General features: G+C 35.7%; 1 protein-coding gene across 3 annotated transcripts in view; it reads left to right on the top strand.

Annotated features, from left to right (window-relative positions):
- The window catches only part of RSF1 (remodeling and spacing factor 1), a 160114-nt gene that overhangs the window by 130225 nt on the left and 14617 nt on the right, over positions 1-15272 (top strand). For all 3 annotated transcript variants that reach the window (XM_027039859.2, XM_015078860.3, XM_053203735.1), the window contains exons 9-13: positions 200-279; positions 5274-5328; positions 6651-6760; positions 13057-13124; positions 14335-14542. In XM_027039859.2, coding sequence (XP_026895660.1) covers positions 200-279; positions 5274-5328; positions 6651-6760; positions 13057-13124; positions 14335-14542 — 521 coding nt within the window. The remainder of the gene's footprint in view (positions 1-199; positions 280-5273; positions 5329-6650; positions 6761-13056; positions 13125-14334; positions 14543-15272) is intronic.

The raw sequence follows: 15272 nt of genomic DNA, 5'->3' as shown, positions 1-15272 counted from the left end.
AGCACAGTATCCATGACCTAACTAAAATTCAAGGGATAAATGATTGTGGAAAGGTGTTAAAAATGACATTCCTGGGGACTCCTGGCTGGCTTAGTTGGTAGAGCATATGACCCTTGATCATGAGTTCAAGCTTCGCATTGGGCATAGAGCTTACTTTAAAAATAATAATTATAGTAACACTTATGTTTTGCTCTTCCAGAAACTACTGTGTGAGAAATTAGAAGAACAGTTGCAGGATTTGGATGTGGCCTTAAAGAAGAAGGAGCGTGCTGAACGCAGGTATTGTGAAATGTGTGTTAATGTTTTACTTGGGAATTTGGTAGCAAAATTGTCTTCCAGCACAGGTTAATATATCTTTCTAAAGCAGGAATTGGCAAACTGTGACCTGTAGGTCAAATTTGGCGTGCTTCTTGTTTTTATACTGCCTACTAAGTATTTTATTTTTCATTTTTAAATGATTGGGAAAAAAATCAAAACAAGAATCTTATTTCATGACACATGAAAATGATATAGTCTGAATTCATGGTCCAGAAAAAAAGTGTTATTGGAACACAGCCATGTTCATTTGTTTATATATTGCCTGTTGCTGCTTTTGCACTACAGCAGCACAGTTAACTAGTTGCAACAGAGACCATATGACCTGCCACGCCTAATTTATTATCTGTCCTTTTACAGGAAAAGTTTGCCCACTCTTGATCTAAAACATTTATCAAAACCTACTCTGAATAAATATTGGCCCAATTATTGTGGAGGATATGTACCTTACTCAGTATGTAGTGAGTACAAGAAGATTCTAAGAACTGGTCTAGTTACCCATGTCATCTCTTTGGTGGGCGGAATTAATACCGGTGAGATAAAGAGCATTTAAATGCTGAACTATGTCATAAGAGTCATAACTTACAGTCATAAGAAATGCCTCCCTTTTCGATATACCACTGCAATGTCGTCTTAAAGCAGTTGGAGAATGCTTCTTGGAGGAGGTAAGAATGGAGTTGAACCCAATCTTTAAAAGGGGGCTCAAAATCAAGACAGTAAGTTTATGTTTATTTATATTTATGTGTACCTTCTTTGATTAATCTATTGCTAAACAGTTTTTCATGCCTACTGTGTACCAAACTGAAGAGAAAAGGTGAGTGAGCCAAAACTGTCTTTAGATGGAGCTCAGCTCTGTCAGAATACAGACATTGGAGCCAGTGATACAGTAAAATAGATTAAGGTATATTCAGAGCAATACAAGAACACTGTAGAGGGGCATTTTAGTTGGGTTAGGGATTTGGGTTATCGGGCAAGTCCTTGGAAGGTAACTTAGGGTTGGATATGCAGAGAAAGGTATTTCAGGCAAAGAACCAAATGCAAGCAAGGACAAAGTGTGAACATGAGAGTGGGAGAGTGGTAGGAGATGAAGCTATAAAAGTGGGTTGAGGCTGAACTGTGAACTGTTTGGCCTATTTGAGTAGGGAATTTGAATTCTTCCTTATAGGTGGTAAGAAAGCCATCAAAGGAGAGATAAGTATGATCAGATTTTTGTTTCAGAAAAAATGCCCTGGTAACACTAAGAAGAAGGAATTAAAGTCCATACTGTTGCAGTAGAGACTAGGAGAGCCAGTGCGGCCTGAACTGGGGCATTCATTATGCAAGAAAGTGGGTGTGTTAAAGAGAATCTTCCGAAAATTAAGCAGTAGGATTTGATTCCCATTTGTACTTAGTATGAGAAAATCTAAGCAATGTCTCCTGGTTGGTCTTAATACCTTCATTTGCTGCTGCTGTAACTTTTACCTGCTATCTCACAGTCGTCCCCCCTTTATACCAAAGCTTGCTTTATAAAGGCAGTCAGCTAGCTCATTTGGTAATCCACAGACTTTACTCTGCAAACTGTGCACTCTGTGCGTTCAGCCTCTAGATCCTGTTTTTGTCCTTACTAGTCAGCTTGAGCTCTCTGGTTTATAATGGATGCTACTTGGTTTAAAGACAAAGTTAGTCTCTAAAGTTAACTAGGAGATTAAAGTACCTCATTGTTTAAAATCAGTTTTCTAAATGCCTTTGTATTTAGAAACTGGGTAATAGTCCTATATATAATTATTAGGACTCTTTTGATATTCAGAGTTGTCCCTGTTTTTATTTTTGACACTGGAAAAAAATCTAACTTAAGGATGCTTCAAATTAAATCATAATAAAAATTAGGCATTTTCTTTATTCTTTTTGAAATCTGCCTGCCCTGCTGAGAAATGAGCAGTTTTCTCATGTCCTGAAGCTGATTTGACTCAGCAATGCAGATAATTAATAGGTTCAGACCTTAAGGGCTTGGAAAAAAATATATTCTCTAAACATCAAGTCTGTAAACCACCTAAGAATTTGTCTGATACTCAGATTAATTATATCTGCTTGTTTTTTTGGAGACTTATGATGCTTATGCCTTTTATATTTGGAAAGACAGGTTAAATATTTTGGACTGTTGCCTCATATACTATAAAGTATACTGTTGCAATTAAGGAATATTTAAAAATTTTAAATTTTAGAAATTTATGTTCAAATATGCCACAGTATTTGTTCACACTAGCGGTCTCTCATTTACAAACTCATTTGCTTTCTCTTCTACCTTTGATAGTCCTCTTTACTTAAATGTCATCCTTTAAGAGGACATCTATAATTGTGGCTTTGGATCACACACTAAATCCTTTTTGAGATTGGATCACAGAAAGGAGTGCCAAGTTGTTACAAGGAGACCAGTCTGGCACAAAGCCAGTTAACTGAATTAATTGCTGTTATTTTTTAATTCTCCCTAATAATCTGGGTAAAAAAGTTTTCCTTATAGCTCCTAATGTACATGCTTCCTGATGTATATGAATCTTAGGGGCTCTAAACAGCAAAATATTTATATTTCTAAAGTAACTAATATATTAAGTATAAATTCCATGTGACTTCATCTGTTTTTAAAAATGAGCATTTTTATTCATCCTTTTTAAAATGTGTGAAATAATTTCTAGAAACTTCGAGCCTAGCACAAGGGCATCTTTCCCCTTGTTCATTCATTTATTCAACATTTAGTGAGCACTTACTTTATGCCAGGCAATGTAATCAACATGAAGTATATTTTGTGGCCTTTATCTTAAAGGGCTCTAAAGTATGGTGAAAAAGATGGATTTGTCAGTGAGTAATTAGTGATTAGCTAGCGGCTGTCTACAGAGCTGGAGCTGTGATGCTCCGTGAAATTTGATGTTTCTCAGAAGTTCCTCCAACTGGTTTGTAAACATCCCTTCCAGACCTTGGTGCCAGAAATTATTTGGGAATTCAAATAGCTCTGTACTTTCAGAGTACTTTTACTAGTGTTCACTAGCAAGAGAGTTGGATTTAATCAGGGTTGGAATTTTCCAGGTAATGTAACAGAGGGAAGGAGAGAAAGAGACAAGGAATTTGAAAGTGTATGCAAAGGAGTATTTATATTGATGGACCGTGGAGTCTAAGCCAGGTAAGAGGGAAAGTAAGGACATAAGGGAGTCATGGACAGTGAAAAGACGCTAGGGTCAATGTATAGACGTCCCACTGAAGTCAGGGAATTGTTGAAATCAGTGTACCAGAGGGAGTGAGCGGGAAAGGGAGCCAGTAGAAGTCAGATAATAGATTCCCTGAACCTGAAATTTTAGGAGGGGTGTGGTTATTTGTAATGATGAGGCCTGGGCCCAATATGATCTTTGAGCTAGGTGGTGGTGAGATGGAATGGAAGATGTATCTTTCTGTAAGACTAATGAGCAAGAGAATGCTGTGATGAGAAATCATACCTACCTTCAAAATCCTACTCATTAACACCTATTTAAAGCCTCAACTTCCTCAGCTCTTCAAACAAGTTATTCTTTTTTCATGTTTCCATTATACCTATTAGTAATGAGCTACAGTCAGTTGTTAAATAATTGTGAGGACAAGAACCATGTATTATTTACCTTTAGGATTCCCAAGCCTGGAACAAATCGTTACCTAATATGGTGGATGTGAACTAAATGTTTTTCAGCTGGGTTGAGGAGATAATAATAATTCAGTGAAAGTAGATTTTTAGGTATAAAAGAGGAAACTGCTACAACAGTAAACTTGGTCAGTTTAAGGACGGATAAAGGTTGAACATATTTAGTATAAAAGAGGAAACTGATAAAATAGTAAACTTGGTTAGTTTAAGGACAGATATGTGTTGAACATATTTAGTACAGAGAACTCAAGTTCTGACTTACCCATGAAGCCTTCCCTGTTAATTTCAGCTAGTATTGTTCTTGCCTTTCCTAGTTTTTAATTCATTAACTGTACTATTTTTTATTAGGTTTTGATTAAAATAACTTTATCATTTTCTTACCTGCCAATTTTACTGAATGGCTTTATAACCCATCTCAAAAAGACTGTAAGATTCTTGTTACCAGAGCCAAGAGGGCAATATAAGCTGTGTTCTAAAGGACCCAGGTGACTGGATGATTAATACCCTTCTATAAGGGACATCGTCACAAATAAAAGGAGGAGGAGTGGTCACTATTTTCTTTCAGTTCAACATACATATAACACCTCATCTGTTCTTGGTGAATTGAATTAACTTCGAGAGAACCAATTTGTTATGTAAAATTTGTTGAGTTAAAATCAACAAAGGTTTGTTTCTTTGAAAAGAAACTATGGAGATCTCGTTAGTGTTCTAAATCCACATTTTCTGGAGAAGTGTTAACTGGCTCTAAAAATAATCTTCATTGGAGCAAGTAGGGTGCAGAGCCATGTGGCTGTATTGCCTTTTTTCCTCCTCTTTAAAAGATTGGTCTTGGTATCATTCACTTGGACCTTGACATGGTTCTATTGTATAGAATTCTTTATATATATATATGTGTATATATATATATACACACTGTATTTATTACCATGAGATGATAGCTGTATATACACATATATGAAAACTTCCAGCATAACAAAGATCTAGTTTGTCCAGTGTTGACTGTCTAATACTTTATCAGTGAGTCTCTTCATGAAATTTCCTTGTCTATTTCAGTTTGCAGGTTTTATTTTATCAGTATAATTACTTATAAGGCTACAATTTTCAGCTACATCTTTTTACAATTTTTACCATTAGAAAGTTGTGTGCCTCCCACAGATAGCAATACGATAAGTTTTATAGACAGTAGCTAACGTCTGTGACCTAGCCTCTGCTATTACCATGAAATCAAAATTTTAGTAGTCTGTGTTAATAATGTTTTCCTAACAATTTTATTTTTAGCAAATCTCATTTTGCATGCATTTTTGTTTTTCATTTAAAGGAAAGAACGTTTGGTGTATGTGGGTATCAGTATTGAGAACATCATTCCTCCACAAGTAAGTTTCCGGTTTGCGGTATTTTTTAAAGAAGAGACTACCATAATTGTTCTAAAATTAACCCACTGTGTGTAATGTGAGTAGTTTTAAATGTATAGTGTACCTATCTTATTAAAAATAAAATTTAAGACCTTAATTCACCTGTATTTTCCTTCATGATAAAAATTACATATATACTGGGATGCCTGGATGGCTCATTCAGTAGAGGGGGTGACTCTGGATCCTCAGGGTCGTGAGTTTGACCCCTATGATGGGTGTAGAGTTTACTTAAATACTACTACTACTACAATTAAATATATACTGATAGCTCCAAAATGTAATACCATCCAAATCAGATTTATATAACTCACCCCAGTAGGCTCTATATTCTCCTTTCCTCCTGTTTTTTTTTTAAAGCCCTGTGTTGGGTAATTTGTTTTTAGCTTCTTTATGTGTTATTTATATAAAGTGACAAAAGAATAGTTCAGGGTTTTTAATTCTGTGCTTTAGGGGTTGGTTATTAGAAACTTCAATATTTGTTCTTAACCGATGGTTTCTTTGGAGGGTTATTGTTTTGCATTTATTAGTCTAATTTATAATTACGGATGTCTCATGAGTGAAAGTACATGTAACATGGTTTTCATTTCAAATGAAGAAATGTTCTTAATTTCATACATTATTTAGTTTGGGCTTAATTAAATCACACACTTAAGTAAGTGGTCTGGGTTAGTTACTGTCCTTCAGCACCATGCTTCTTTTTTTTATAAATCCATTATTTTGTTGATTCAGCATACTTAGTGAATATCTTACATGTGTTAAATTATTGGTTAAAAAATTATCATTGGAGGGCAGCCTTGATGACTCAGTTGGTTGAGCATCCAACTTCAGCTCACATCGTGATCTCACAGTTGGTGAGTTTTAGGCCCCACATCAGGCTCACTGCTATCAGCACAGAGCCTGCTCCAGATCCTCTGTCCTCCCTCCCCCCCCCTCTTTCCCTCCCCTGCTCTCCCTCTCTCTCTCTCTCTCTCTGTCTCAAAAATAAATAAACATTAAAAAATTTATCAGTGGGGAAACTTCATCATGGTTGTTTTAAAGGAGGTAATTGTAAAATCACAGAAACATAAGAATTTTAATACAGAAGTGCTTCAGCCTTTGATCACCAATATTCTTTTTAATCTCTCTACTTAGCGTTTCTGTGTGTATTCAGTTTTGGGCAGGGGATCACCTCATTTTTTCATATCTTTTACATGTGCTGCCTAAACAGACATTAGAAAACTATTAATTTCAAGTAACTTTCTGTCCTAATAACCTACATATTTATTATCATATTTTTAAACCAGGAGCCAGATTTTTCTGAAGATCATGAAGAAAAGAAAAAAGATTCAAAAAAATCCAAAGCAAACTTGCTTGAAAGGCGGTCAACAAGAACACGGAAATGTATAAGTTATAGGTATGAAATATGTGGAAATGGTTATAATGAAAAAGTGTAAAATGTTTTTTAAATTATACAACATGGCCCAAAAGTATCTGCTTTTCCCCATCATAATGGTCATTAGTAGTTGTGTGTATGTTACTTACTATCTTTAGAATCATACAGCTTTAGAGCAGCCAGCATGATCTTTTCAAAATGTAAATTTGCTCATGTCATCCTCTTCTGCTTTGTCAGATTTCTATAGCTCTTGGAGTAAGGACTGATGCCTTTACAAGGCCCCTAAAGGCACTGCATAGCCCACTCTGTGCTTAGCTTTTTGGTTCCATCTCATCCACATTTTTCCTTACTCTGTCAATATCAGCCACAGTCTTCTTTCAGCTCCTTTGCATATGCTATTTATTGTACCTAAGACCTCCCTCCTGTTTTTGCTTGTTAACCCTCTCTTAATCAAATCTATTATATCCCCTCATAGCAACCAGTTCTTCTGTTGAAAGCACTTATGATGATTGTAATGATTGTGATTTTAATTATTGAATTAATATTTCTCTCCCCCATTGGACTATTGTTAGCATGAAGGTAAGGACCAATGTCTGTTTCACACATGCTTCTGCCTTTTACAGCTGGCATAGTGCCCCGAGTAGTAAGTGTTCCATAAATGCCTGTTGAAAGAATCAGTAAATATAATTTGGTTTACTGTCTGCCACCAGAAATATCAGAGAGGAAAGGAGGGAGACAGAGAGAGTTTTCCAAGGTCACTCTGTTAGTAGCTAAACCTACACTAAAATGTTGTCTTCTAAATGTCTGCTAGTCTAGTGTTCTTTCCACTTGTCTCACTAAAATAGTAAGTAAGTTATATTCTAATTATTGTAGATCATTGTCTGACCTCTGGTTTCCTTAGATAACACCAAAAGAGTCTTTAACTTGAATAACTGGAGGTGAAAAACAAAATTGATTTCATGGAAGTTTGAGCTCGCTTCTTGTTTATGAACTTTTTCATCAGTGATCATGGAAGAGTTCCCATGTATTGTCTGCTGCTGTTGTTAATTGTTAAAGCTGTAAAATGCAGTGCAATCAGTAAATGTAAAATCCTTAATACATATGAGAATGGTACCCATCTTATTCTTTAAAAAACAAAAGCTTTGAAAAATAAAAAACACCATTTTATATGAAATCATTATAACTAATGAAATCAAAGTCTACTGATGGGAAGGGCAAGCATAAAGTCAAGTTCTGCTGTAATCCAACATATGTTTTCCTAAAAATTATCATCCTGTGCAAAAACACAATAAAAACCATAGGGATTATAGGAAATATGGAGGTAGGGCCACACTCAAAAATTTCAGTAGTGACACTTTTTTTTAAAGATGTGACTCTAATAAAAATGCAGTACCATTTGGCAGATGTTAAATGGTTAAGAACTAATATAAATACTGCACTAAATATGACATTTTATGCTGAAAAAGCCCTGGTTTGTCTGTGGAAGTGATTGAGATGGGTTGCAGTTTGTAAATTATTATGTGGTGGTAGAAGGAGAGTTCTTTGAAATCAGCCAGAAAGTTGTAACACCAGACGCAGCTGGCTATAACTTATAACACACATGATGAGCTGAGGTTGCTGGTGGATATTTGAGGGGGGTGTGTGTGTTGTGTGTTGTGTATGCCTGTGTGGCTAGGTGCACTTTTCTACATTTACCTAGTGTTTATCACAAATAAAATTACTTACAGGTATAAAATACACATTATGCTTGAATTGTTTCCTAATATATCAGTCATGTTATAACAATTTACATTTTCAGAACAAGCCTTCTAGCAGGACTATATTATCTTTCAGCCTTGATGTTGCTAAAGGAAGCAGGGATTTACTCTTAGTATTGTGTCTTGGATATACACCCAGAAGTGAGATTGCTGGATAATCATATGGTAGTTCTCTTTTTGTTTTATTGGGGAACTTCTGTGATGTTTTCCATGGCAGCTGCGCCATTTTGCATTGCCACCAGCAGTGTATAGTGTTTCCAGGTTTTCCACATCCTTGCCAACAGTTGTTGGCTTTGGGTTTTTTGTTTGTTTGTTGTTTTTGTTTTTGCTGGTGACTGTCCTAGCAGATGTGAGGCAGTATCTCATGATTTTGCTTTGCATTTTCCTAATGGTCGTTGGTGATCATCCTTTCATGTGCTTGGTAGGTGTTTGTATATCTCTTGTTATTTTTTACTTATTATTTCTGCTTCTTGGTACTTTTTAAAGAAATTTAACTGAGATGTATTAAGAGAGTCCTTCATATGCTTTCTCTTAATTTTAAGTTTTATTCTTCATATTTAAGCTCTAAATACACCTAGAATTTAATTTGTACATGGCACACAATGGGATTATTGTTAGTATAAAATGTAAAGCACTTAGTAAAGTATTACCACAGAAAGAAGACAAAAAAGAATTTCATCACTATTATCATTTCATAATTATTTATCGGATTTTTATTGCTTCTAACAGAGAGGATAACATAAGAGTTGACTATAGGGAGCATTGGATTGGGGTACAGAAGGCTAAGACTATAGTTTCACTGTACCATGTATTACCCATGTAACTTGGAATGGTCCAGTTCTCTAGGTCTTGGTTGATGGCGGATTAATGCAGATGATCCCTTCAGCTCTAAAATTGTATGACAGTAATATAGAAACTTATGATAAACTATATTCTTCAGCATAAAATGTATTATGTGATTCATTTAGTTCCCAAAAAGGTTTAAGGAAGGCATATAATCTTAGTGTAAGGAACAACTTTTTAAATATAGCACCAAACATAGAAACAATAATGGAAAGGATATTTGATTACATGAAAGTTAAGAAAGACTCAGACAAAAGCATTTACTTCTAAAATATTTTCTTCTACTTTTTTAATTTTTAATGTTTCGTTTTTTTATTTAAATTCCAGTCAGTTAACATATAGTGTAATAATAGTTTCAGGAGTAGAATTTAGTGATTCATCACTTACATATAACACCCAGTACTCATCACAACAAGTGCTCTCCTTGGTACCTCATCACCCATTTAACCCACCATCCTCCCTTGCACCTCCCCTCCAGCAACCCTCAGTTTGTTCTCTAGAGTTAAGAGTCTCTTTTATGGTTTTCCTTGCTCTTCTTTTTGTTTGTTTTCTTCCTTCCCCTATGTTCATCTGTTTTGTTTAGAAAGTATTTTCTTGCAAAGAAATTTTGCAGAGGAGTTAGAATTCAAAAGAGATGCCTTATGAATTTTAAAAATTACAGTGAGTATAATTTTTTTTCATGGTGGAAATACAATAGCTTTTTACATGATGTCTATAAAGGTTGTTGCATCTACTGAAGTCAGGTATAAAGACTTTTTTCTTAGGAAACCAGTTACTTAAGGGAGATCAAGGTTTTGTTTATTTTGGAGGCTAGAACTAGACAGGGTGACTTTTTAAATTTGTCTTGTTTGTTTTTGTTTATGGAGGGGGCTGACAGGCGATGTTATAGGCACATATTCATAATTGTAGCAGGGCAAGATGTCAGTGTTCATTTCTCAAAACGTAAAATATAAACAAAGGGGAAAGGGGAAATATACTTTGGATAGAAATAATTGCAACATATGACAAAGAGCTTAAAATCTTTAATATCTGAAAAGCTCTTAGAAGTCAGTAAGAAAAGATGAACACTGGCTGATAAAATGGGCAAAGGATACAAGTCAGTACTTGTAAAAGAAAAAGTAAAAATGATCAATAAACATGAAACTAATATTTGGCCTCAGTAATCATGTTAATATTAAAGGAACAAGTAAATAATTTTGCTTTTGAAATCAGAAAAAAATTAATGATAAAATTCACTTCATGGTTATATTATAAATTGCTACAATTCTTGAAGACCAACTTTTATGCCCTTTAAGCCAACAGTTTTTGGGTTTTTTTTAATTTGTAGCAAGAATACCAGGAACAACAAAATTTCTTAGTGGAACCATGGGTATCTCACCAAATAAAGGAAAAAATAGAGTTCTGATATGATACCGAGGAAGGGTAGAGTTTAGATGAAATGTAAATAAAGCAATGAAGAGTTATGCTCAAGGCAAAGTGGGGCTCTGTAAAGGGGTTGGTATCAGATCCAGACCACATACTGGACACGGGTTCTTGTTCCCTTGAAAGCAGTGAGGTTGAAGTGGATGTGTAGAGTGCTGTTTCTAATCCCTTATTCAAAGCTCCACATCTGGGATATAAATCAAGACTGTTTATTTGCGTTAAAAGTAACTTAAACCTCCAGGCAAGAGTGAGATGTTTTATTCTTACTGATAATCGTTTTTTAATTCCAAGGGTTCTGATGGTCTCTGATGTAGAAAATCAAGTTTTTCAGTGAGTAAGAAAGTAGTAGTCATTCAAAGAGGTCGTTTTGCCACTTTACAGTTGTAACATGTCCTTGAGAGAAATACTGTTTCCTGTTAACTACATTTGGCTTTTTCTGTATCTGTTACTCTAGCCTGATGAGGGATGCACAGATTTTTGCTTTCTCAGAATTTATGTTAAGGAAAAACTAAGCTATAGCTCCAAGGTCATTTTCTCATAGCCTGGTTTATAAATGTGAAACAATTGGAAGTAAACCTTTTTAACTAAATTATGACACATGTTTAAGACTAAGCATTATACAGCCGTTAAAAATTATGTTGTAGGGGCACCTGGGTGGCTTAGTCTGTTGAGCATCTGACACTTGATTTCGGCTCCAGTCGTGATCCTCAAGGTGCTGGGTGGGTGTGGAGCCTGCTTGAGATTCTCTCTCTCTCGCCATACCCCTTCCCCCACTTGTGCGCTCTCCCTCGTGCTCTCAAATAAATAAATAAATAAATAAGCATATGTGTGTGTGTATGTGTAGAAGTATTCTTAACCTGAGACTTGTGAATCCTCTGAAATTAGATATAAAATTTTGTTTGGATATATATATATATTATTTTTTTTTTTTTCCCTAGAGAGAAACCCATAGCTGTAGTGAGTTTCTTAACTCAAAAGGCAAAATATTTTTTTTTCAAAAGGCAAAATATTTGGCTGTTAAACCCTATTGTTAATCCATTGTGTGCCTTTAATCCAACAGTGTCCAATAGAATTTACTGTCGTTATGAAAATGTGCTGTTTCTTTCCTGTGCAGCATGGTAGCCAGTAGCCATATATAGCTGTTGAGCACTTAAAATCTTGCTAGTGAGGAACAGAGTTTTTCATTTTAATTAATTTAAATATAGATAGCCACGTGGGGCTAGTAATTACCAAATTTTGCAATATTTTAGACAAGTCACTTTAGAGCAGATATCCTTTTGGTCATCTCCGCTCTAACATGAAAGGAGCTTTGTATGCGAAGAAGTCTTGAAGATCATCTGGACTTGTTTTCTTTAAGTTGGAGGAAATGGCCCTTGTGAGAAAAAGTACTTTTACCTAGTTCTAAAATTCTGACCGTCAGTACTTCTAGAATAATAATAATGATGATGTAGTCCTTTCACTTAGTATTATTTCTGGAACACTAATTGAACTTACTTCACCATGTGATTTGTGTAATTAGAGGTTGGCAAACTATGGCCTATGGAGCAAATCCCGTCTCACAGTCAGTTTATGTCTCTATAGCCCATGACCTAGGGATGGTTTTTACATTTATAAATGGTTGAATAAGAACCAAAAGAAGAAAATCGTATGATAATTACATGAAATTCAAATCAGTGTCCATAAATGAAGTTATATTGGAATACATCCACATTTATTCACTTGTGTTACCTGTGGCTGCTTTTGCATTCCAGTGGCTGAGTTGAGTAGTTGGAACAGAGACTGTATAGGCTACAGAGCTTAAAGTATTTACTGTCTGGCTCTTTACAAAAATATTTGCCTGATGCCTGGTATAAATGATCTTTGAAAATGAATTAGATACCAATCTACAAAAGAAATTGAGGTTAATAGGAGTGAGGCGATGTAGTCTAAGTTACATAATTCCAAAGTGGCAGAGAGCATTTTTATTTTTTTATTTTTATTAAAAAAAATTTTTTTTAACATTTATTTAGTTTTGAGAGACAGAGCAGAAGCAGGGGAGGGGCAAAGAGAGAGGGAGACACAGAATCCAAAGCAGGCTCCAGGCTCCAAGCTGTCAGCACAGAGCCTGATGCAGGGCTCAAACTCACAAACGGTGAGATCATGACCTGAGCCGAAGTTGGACGCCTAACCGACTGAGCCACCCAGGTGCCCCCAGAGAGCATTTTTATATGAAGGCCTTTTTCACTTCAGAGGCAACTCTCCTAACCTATATACCAGGACAGATTGTGATGTGATTGTTGTCATCAAATATTTCAGATTTGATGAATTTGATGAAGCAATTGATGAAGCCATAGAAGATGATATCAAAGAAGCTGATGGAGGAGGTATGTGTTTTTCATTCCCTCTTTTTTGTATGACTAGACCAATAAGTTAAAATGTCCTGATTAGGAGCACCTGGCTGGCTCAGTCAGTAGAGCATGCAACTCGTGAGTTAAGCCCCATGTTGGGTGTAGAGATTACTTTAAAAAAAAAAAAAAAAAAAAGGCCCTGATTAAAGCAGTAAGCACTTTTTTTTAAATTCTCCCCAGTGTGTATCATGATCACTACTGATGTTAAATGTCTGAGATTTAAAATAATTTGTGGACATAGAGTCAGTGTGTAGACTCAGGTTTTGCTAATTATTTTTCAAGTAGTTTTTTGATCTGATATAAAACAGTAAATGTTCCTCTGTAGATTAAAAAAATGTACTTCTGCATCTAAATAGAAAACCCAGTTAAACTTTCTTGTTGTCTTTCTATGTCTAGATCACTACTGCTACAAAATCTTAAAAATTATGGACAAATCAGAATCGAAATGATTTCTATAAATCAACCTTTTAAAAATCAATGTATCAATTTTGTAGTCTCTAATAAGTGACATAAAAATAGAAGGATTTGAAGGTAATTTATTGAAAGAACTGCATAGAGATTTACCAATGCTCTGAAAACTCTGGAGAGGATTAATATTAAGTAGGCTGTCTTTAGTGGACTGAAAAAGTCACCAGCTTTTCCAGGGCTCTGCACCTTATTGACAGCTTTGCTACGGGATTCTCACTTTTTCTGTCCTGCAAACACAGTTAAAAGAAAACGGATTGGTCTCTTTCTAAAGCCCTGTCCAAAAGACAACTTTGAAGAAGAGATTCTTGAGTGATTGCTACTAGATATGAGGTTTCTTTAGAGGTCGATGAAAATGTTCTGGAATTTGTTCGTGGTGATGGTTGCACAACTTTGTGACTGTACTGGAAACCTCTGAAGTATACACTTTAAAAAGGTGGATAGTATAGTATATGAATTATATCAATTTTTTTTCAAAAATTTTTTTTAAAAAGAGGTGAACTTCTTCATAGGATAAACAAATGCAAAATTCTCTTGATGAGAGCTCTGTCGGCTGAAGTTGTGAGAAAAGTGCTTATTTGTAGGAAAAAAACAAATGAGCTCCTAAGCATGAACAAGGACAGCCTCTACATAGTAAAGAGAAGATTTAATAAACATACAGTTGTCTCTCTTCCTCCCTCTCTCTATTCCCTTTAACCCTCTCCCCCAACCCTGAACCCAGGAGCCGGCCGAGGAAAGGATATCTCCACCATCACAGGTCACCGTGGGAAAGACATCTCCACTATTTTGGATGAAGAAAGAAAAGAAAATAAACGACCCCAGAGGGCAGCTGCTGCACGCCGGAAGAAACGCCGGCGACTAAATGACCTGGACAGTGACAGTAACCTGGATGAAGAAGAGAGTGAGGATGAATTCAAGATCAGTGATGGGTGCGTGGTTCGCTAGCAGATCCCAGTCCCTAGATACAGGCCTAAATGGGGCTAACAGAGAAGCTCAGCCATGCTGTGGTGGGACTTGTGTTCTTCATGCACATGGATAATGTCTTTTTATTTTCAAACTATTTAAAACAGATTCAAGAATGCTGATCTTTGGTTCTTTTTAGCAAAACAAAGTAGGCTTATGATTGTTTAATATGCAAAATTGTGTTTACATTTTATTAACTGCAATCAAACATTCATTTGCTGCGTATCTCTGCCACCTTCCAGCAACATGTCCAGGAGAGGTTCCTGGACCTCAAATGTGAGAAATAGACAAGCAAAGGTAATTAGATACTATTGTCTGATGACCCACAGAGGTTTTGGTCAGGGCAGGTAATCCAGTATGGAAGATCAGGAAAGATTTTCCTGCAGAAAAAGAAACAACGTAGTTTCTCCTCTCAGATTGTTAGTGGAAGAAACAAACATACAAACCACAAAAAGTCATTCAGTGTGTGATTGTTACTAAAAAATATAGGTAAAGCCTAAGTTAGGGTACAAAGGAAGAGTCCAATAAATTTAGGGAGTTCAAGGAAAGCCTGGGAGTAGAAATAGAGCTTGATCTGAAATTTGAAGAATGAAAAACTGGGCAAATCAGTGAGTTTGAGATTGAAAGCATCCTATGAGAAGTCATGTGTCCAAGGCAGCAAGACATAAAACATCATGGAATATTTAGGAAACTCCT

This window comes from Acinonyx jubatus, chromosome D1 (assembly GCF_027475565.1).
Source record: "Acinonyx jubatus isolate Ajub_Pintada_27869175 chromosome D1, VMU_Ajub_asm_v1.0, whole genome shotgun sequence".
Taxonomy (NCBI): domain Eukaryota; kingdom Metazoa; phylum Chordata; class Mammalia; order Carnivora; family Felidae; genus Acinonyx; species Acinonyx jubatus.
The sequence above is the reverse complement of the archived record's forward strand: the minus strand, read 5'-3'. Positions and strand labels throughout refer to the sequence as shown.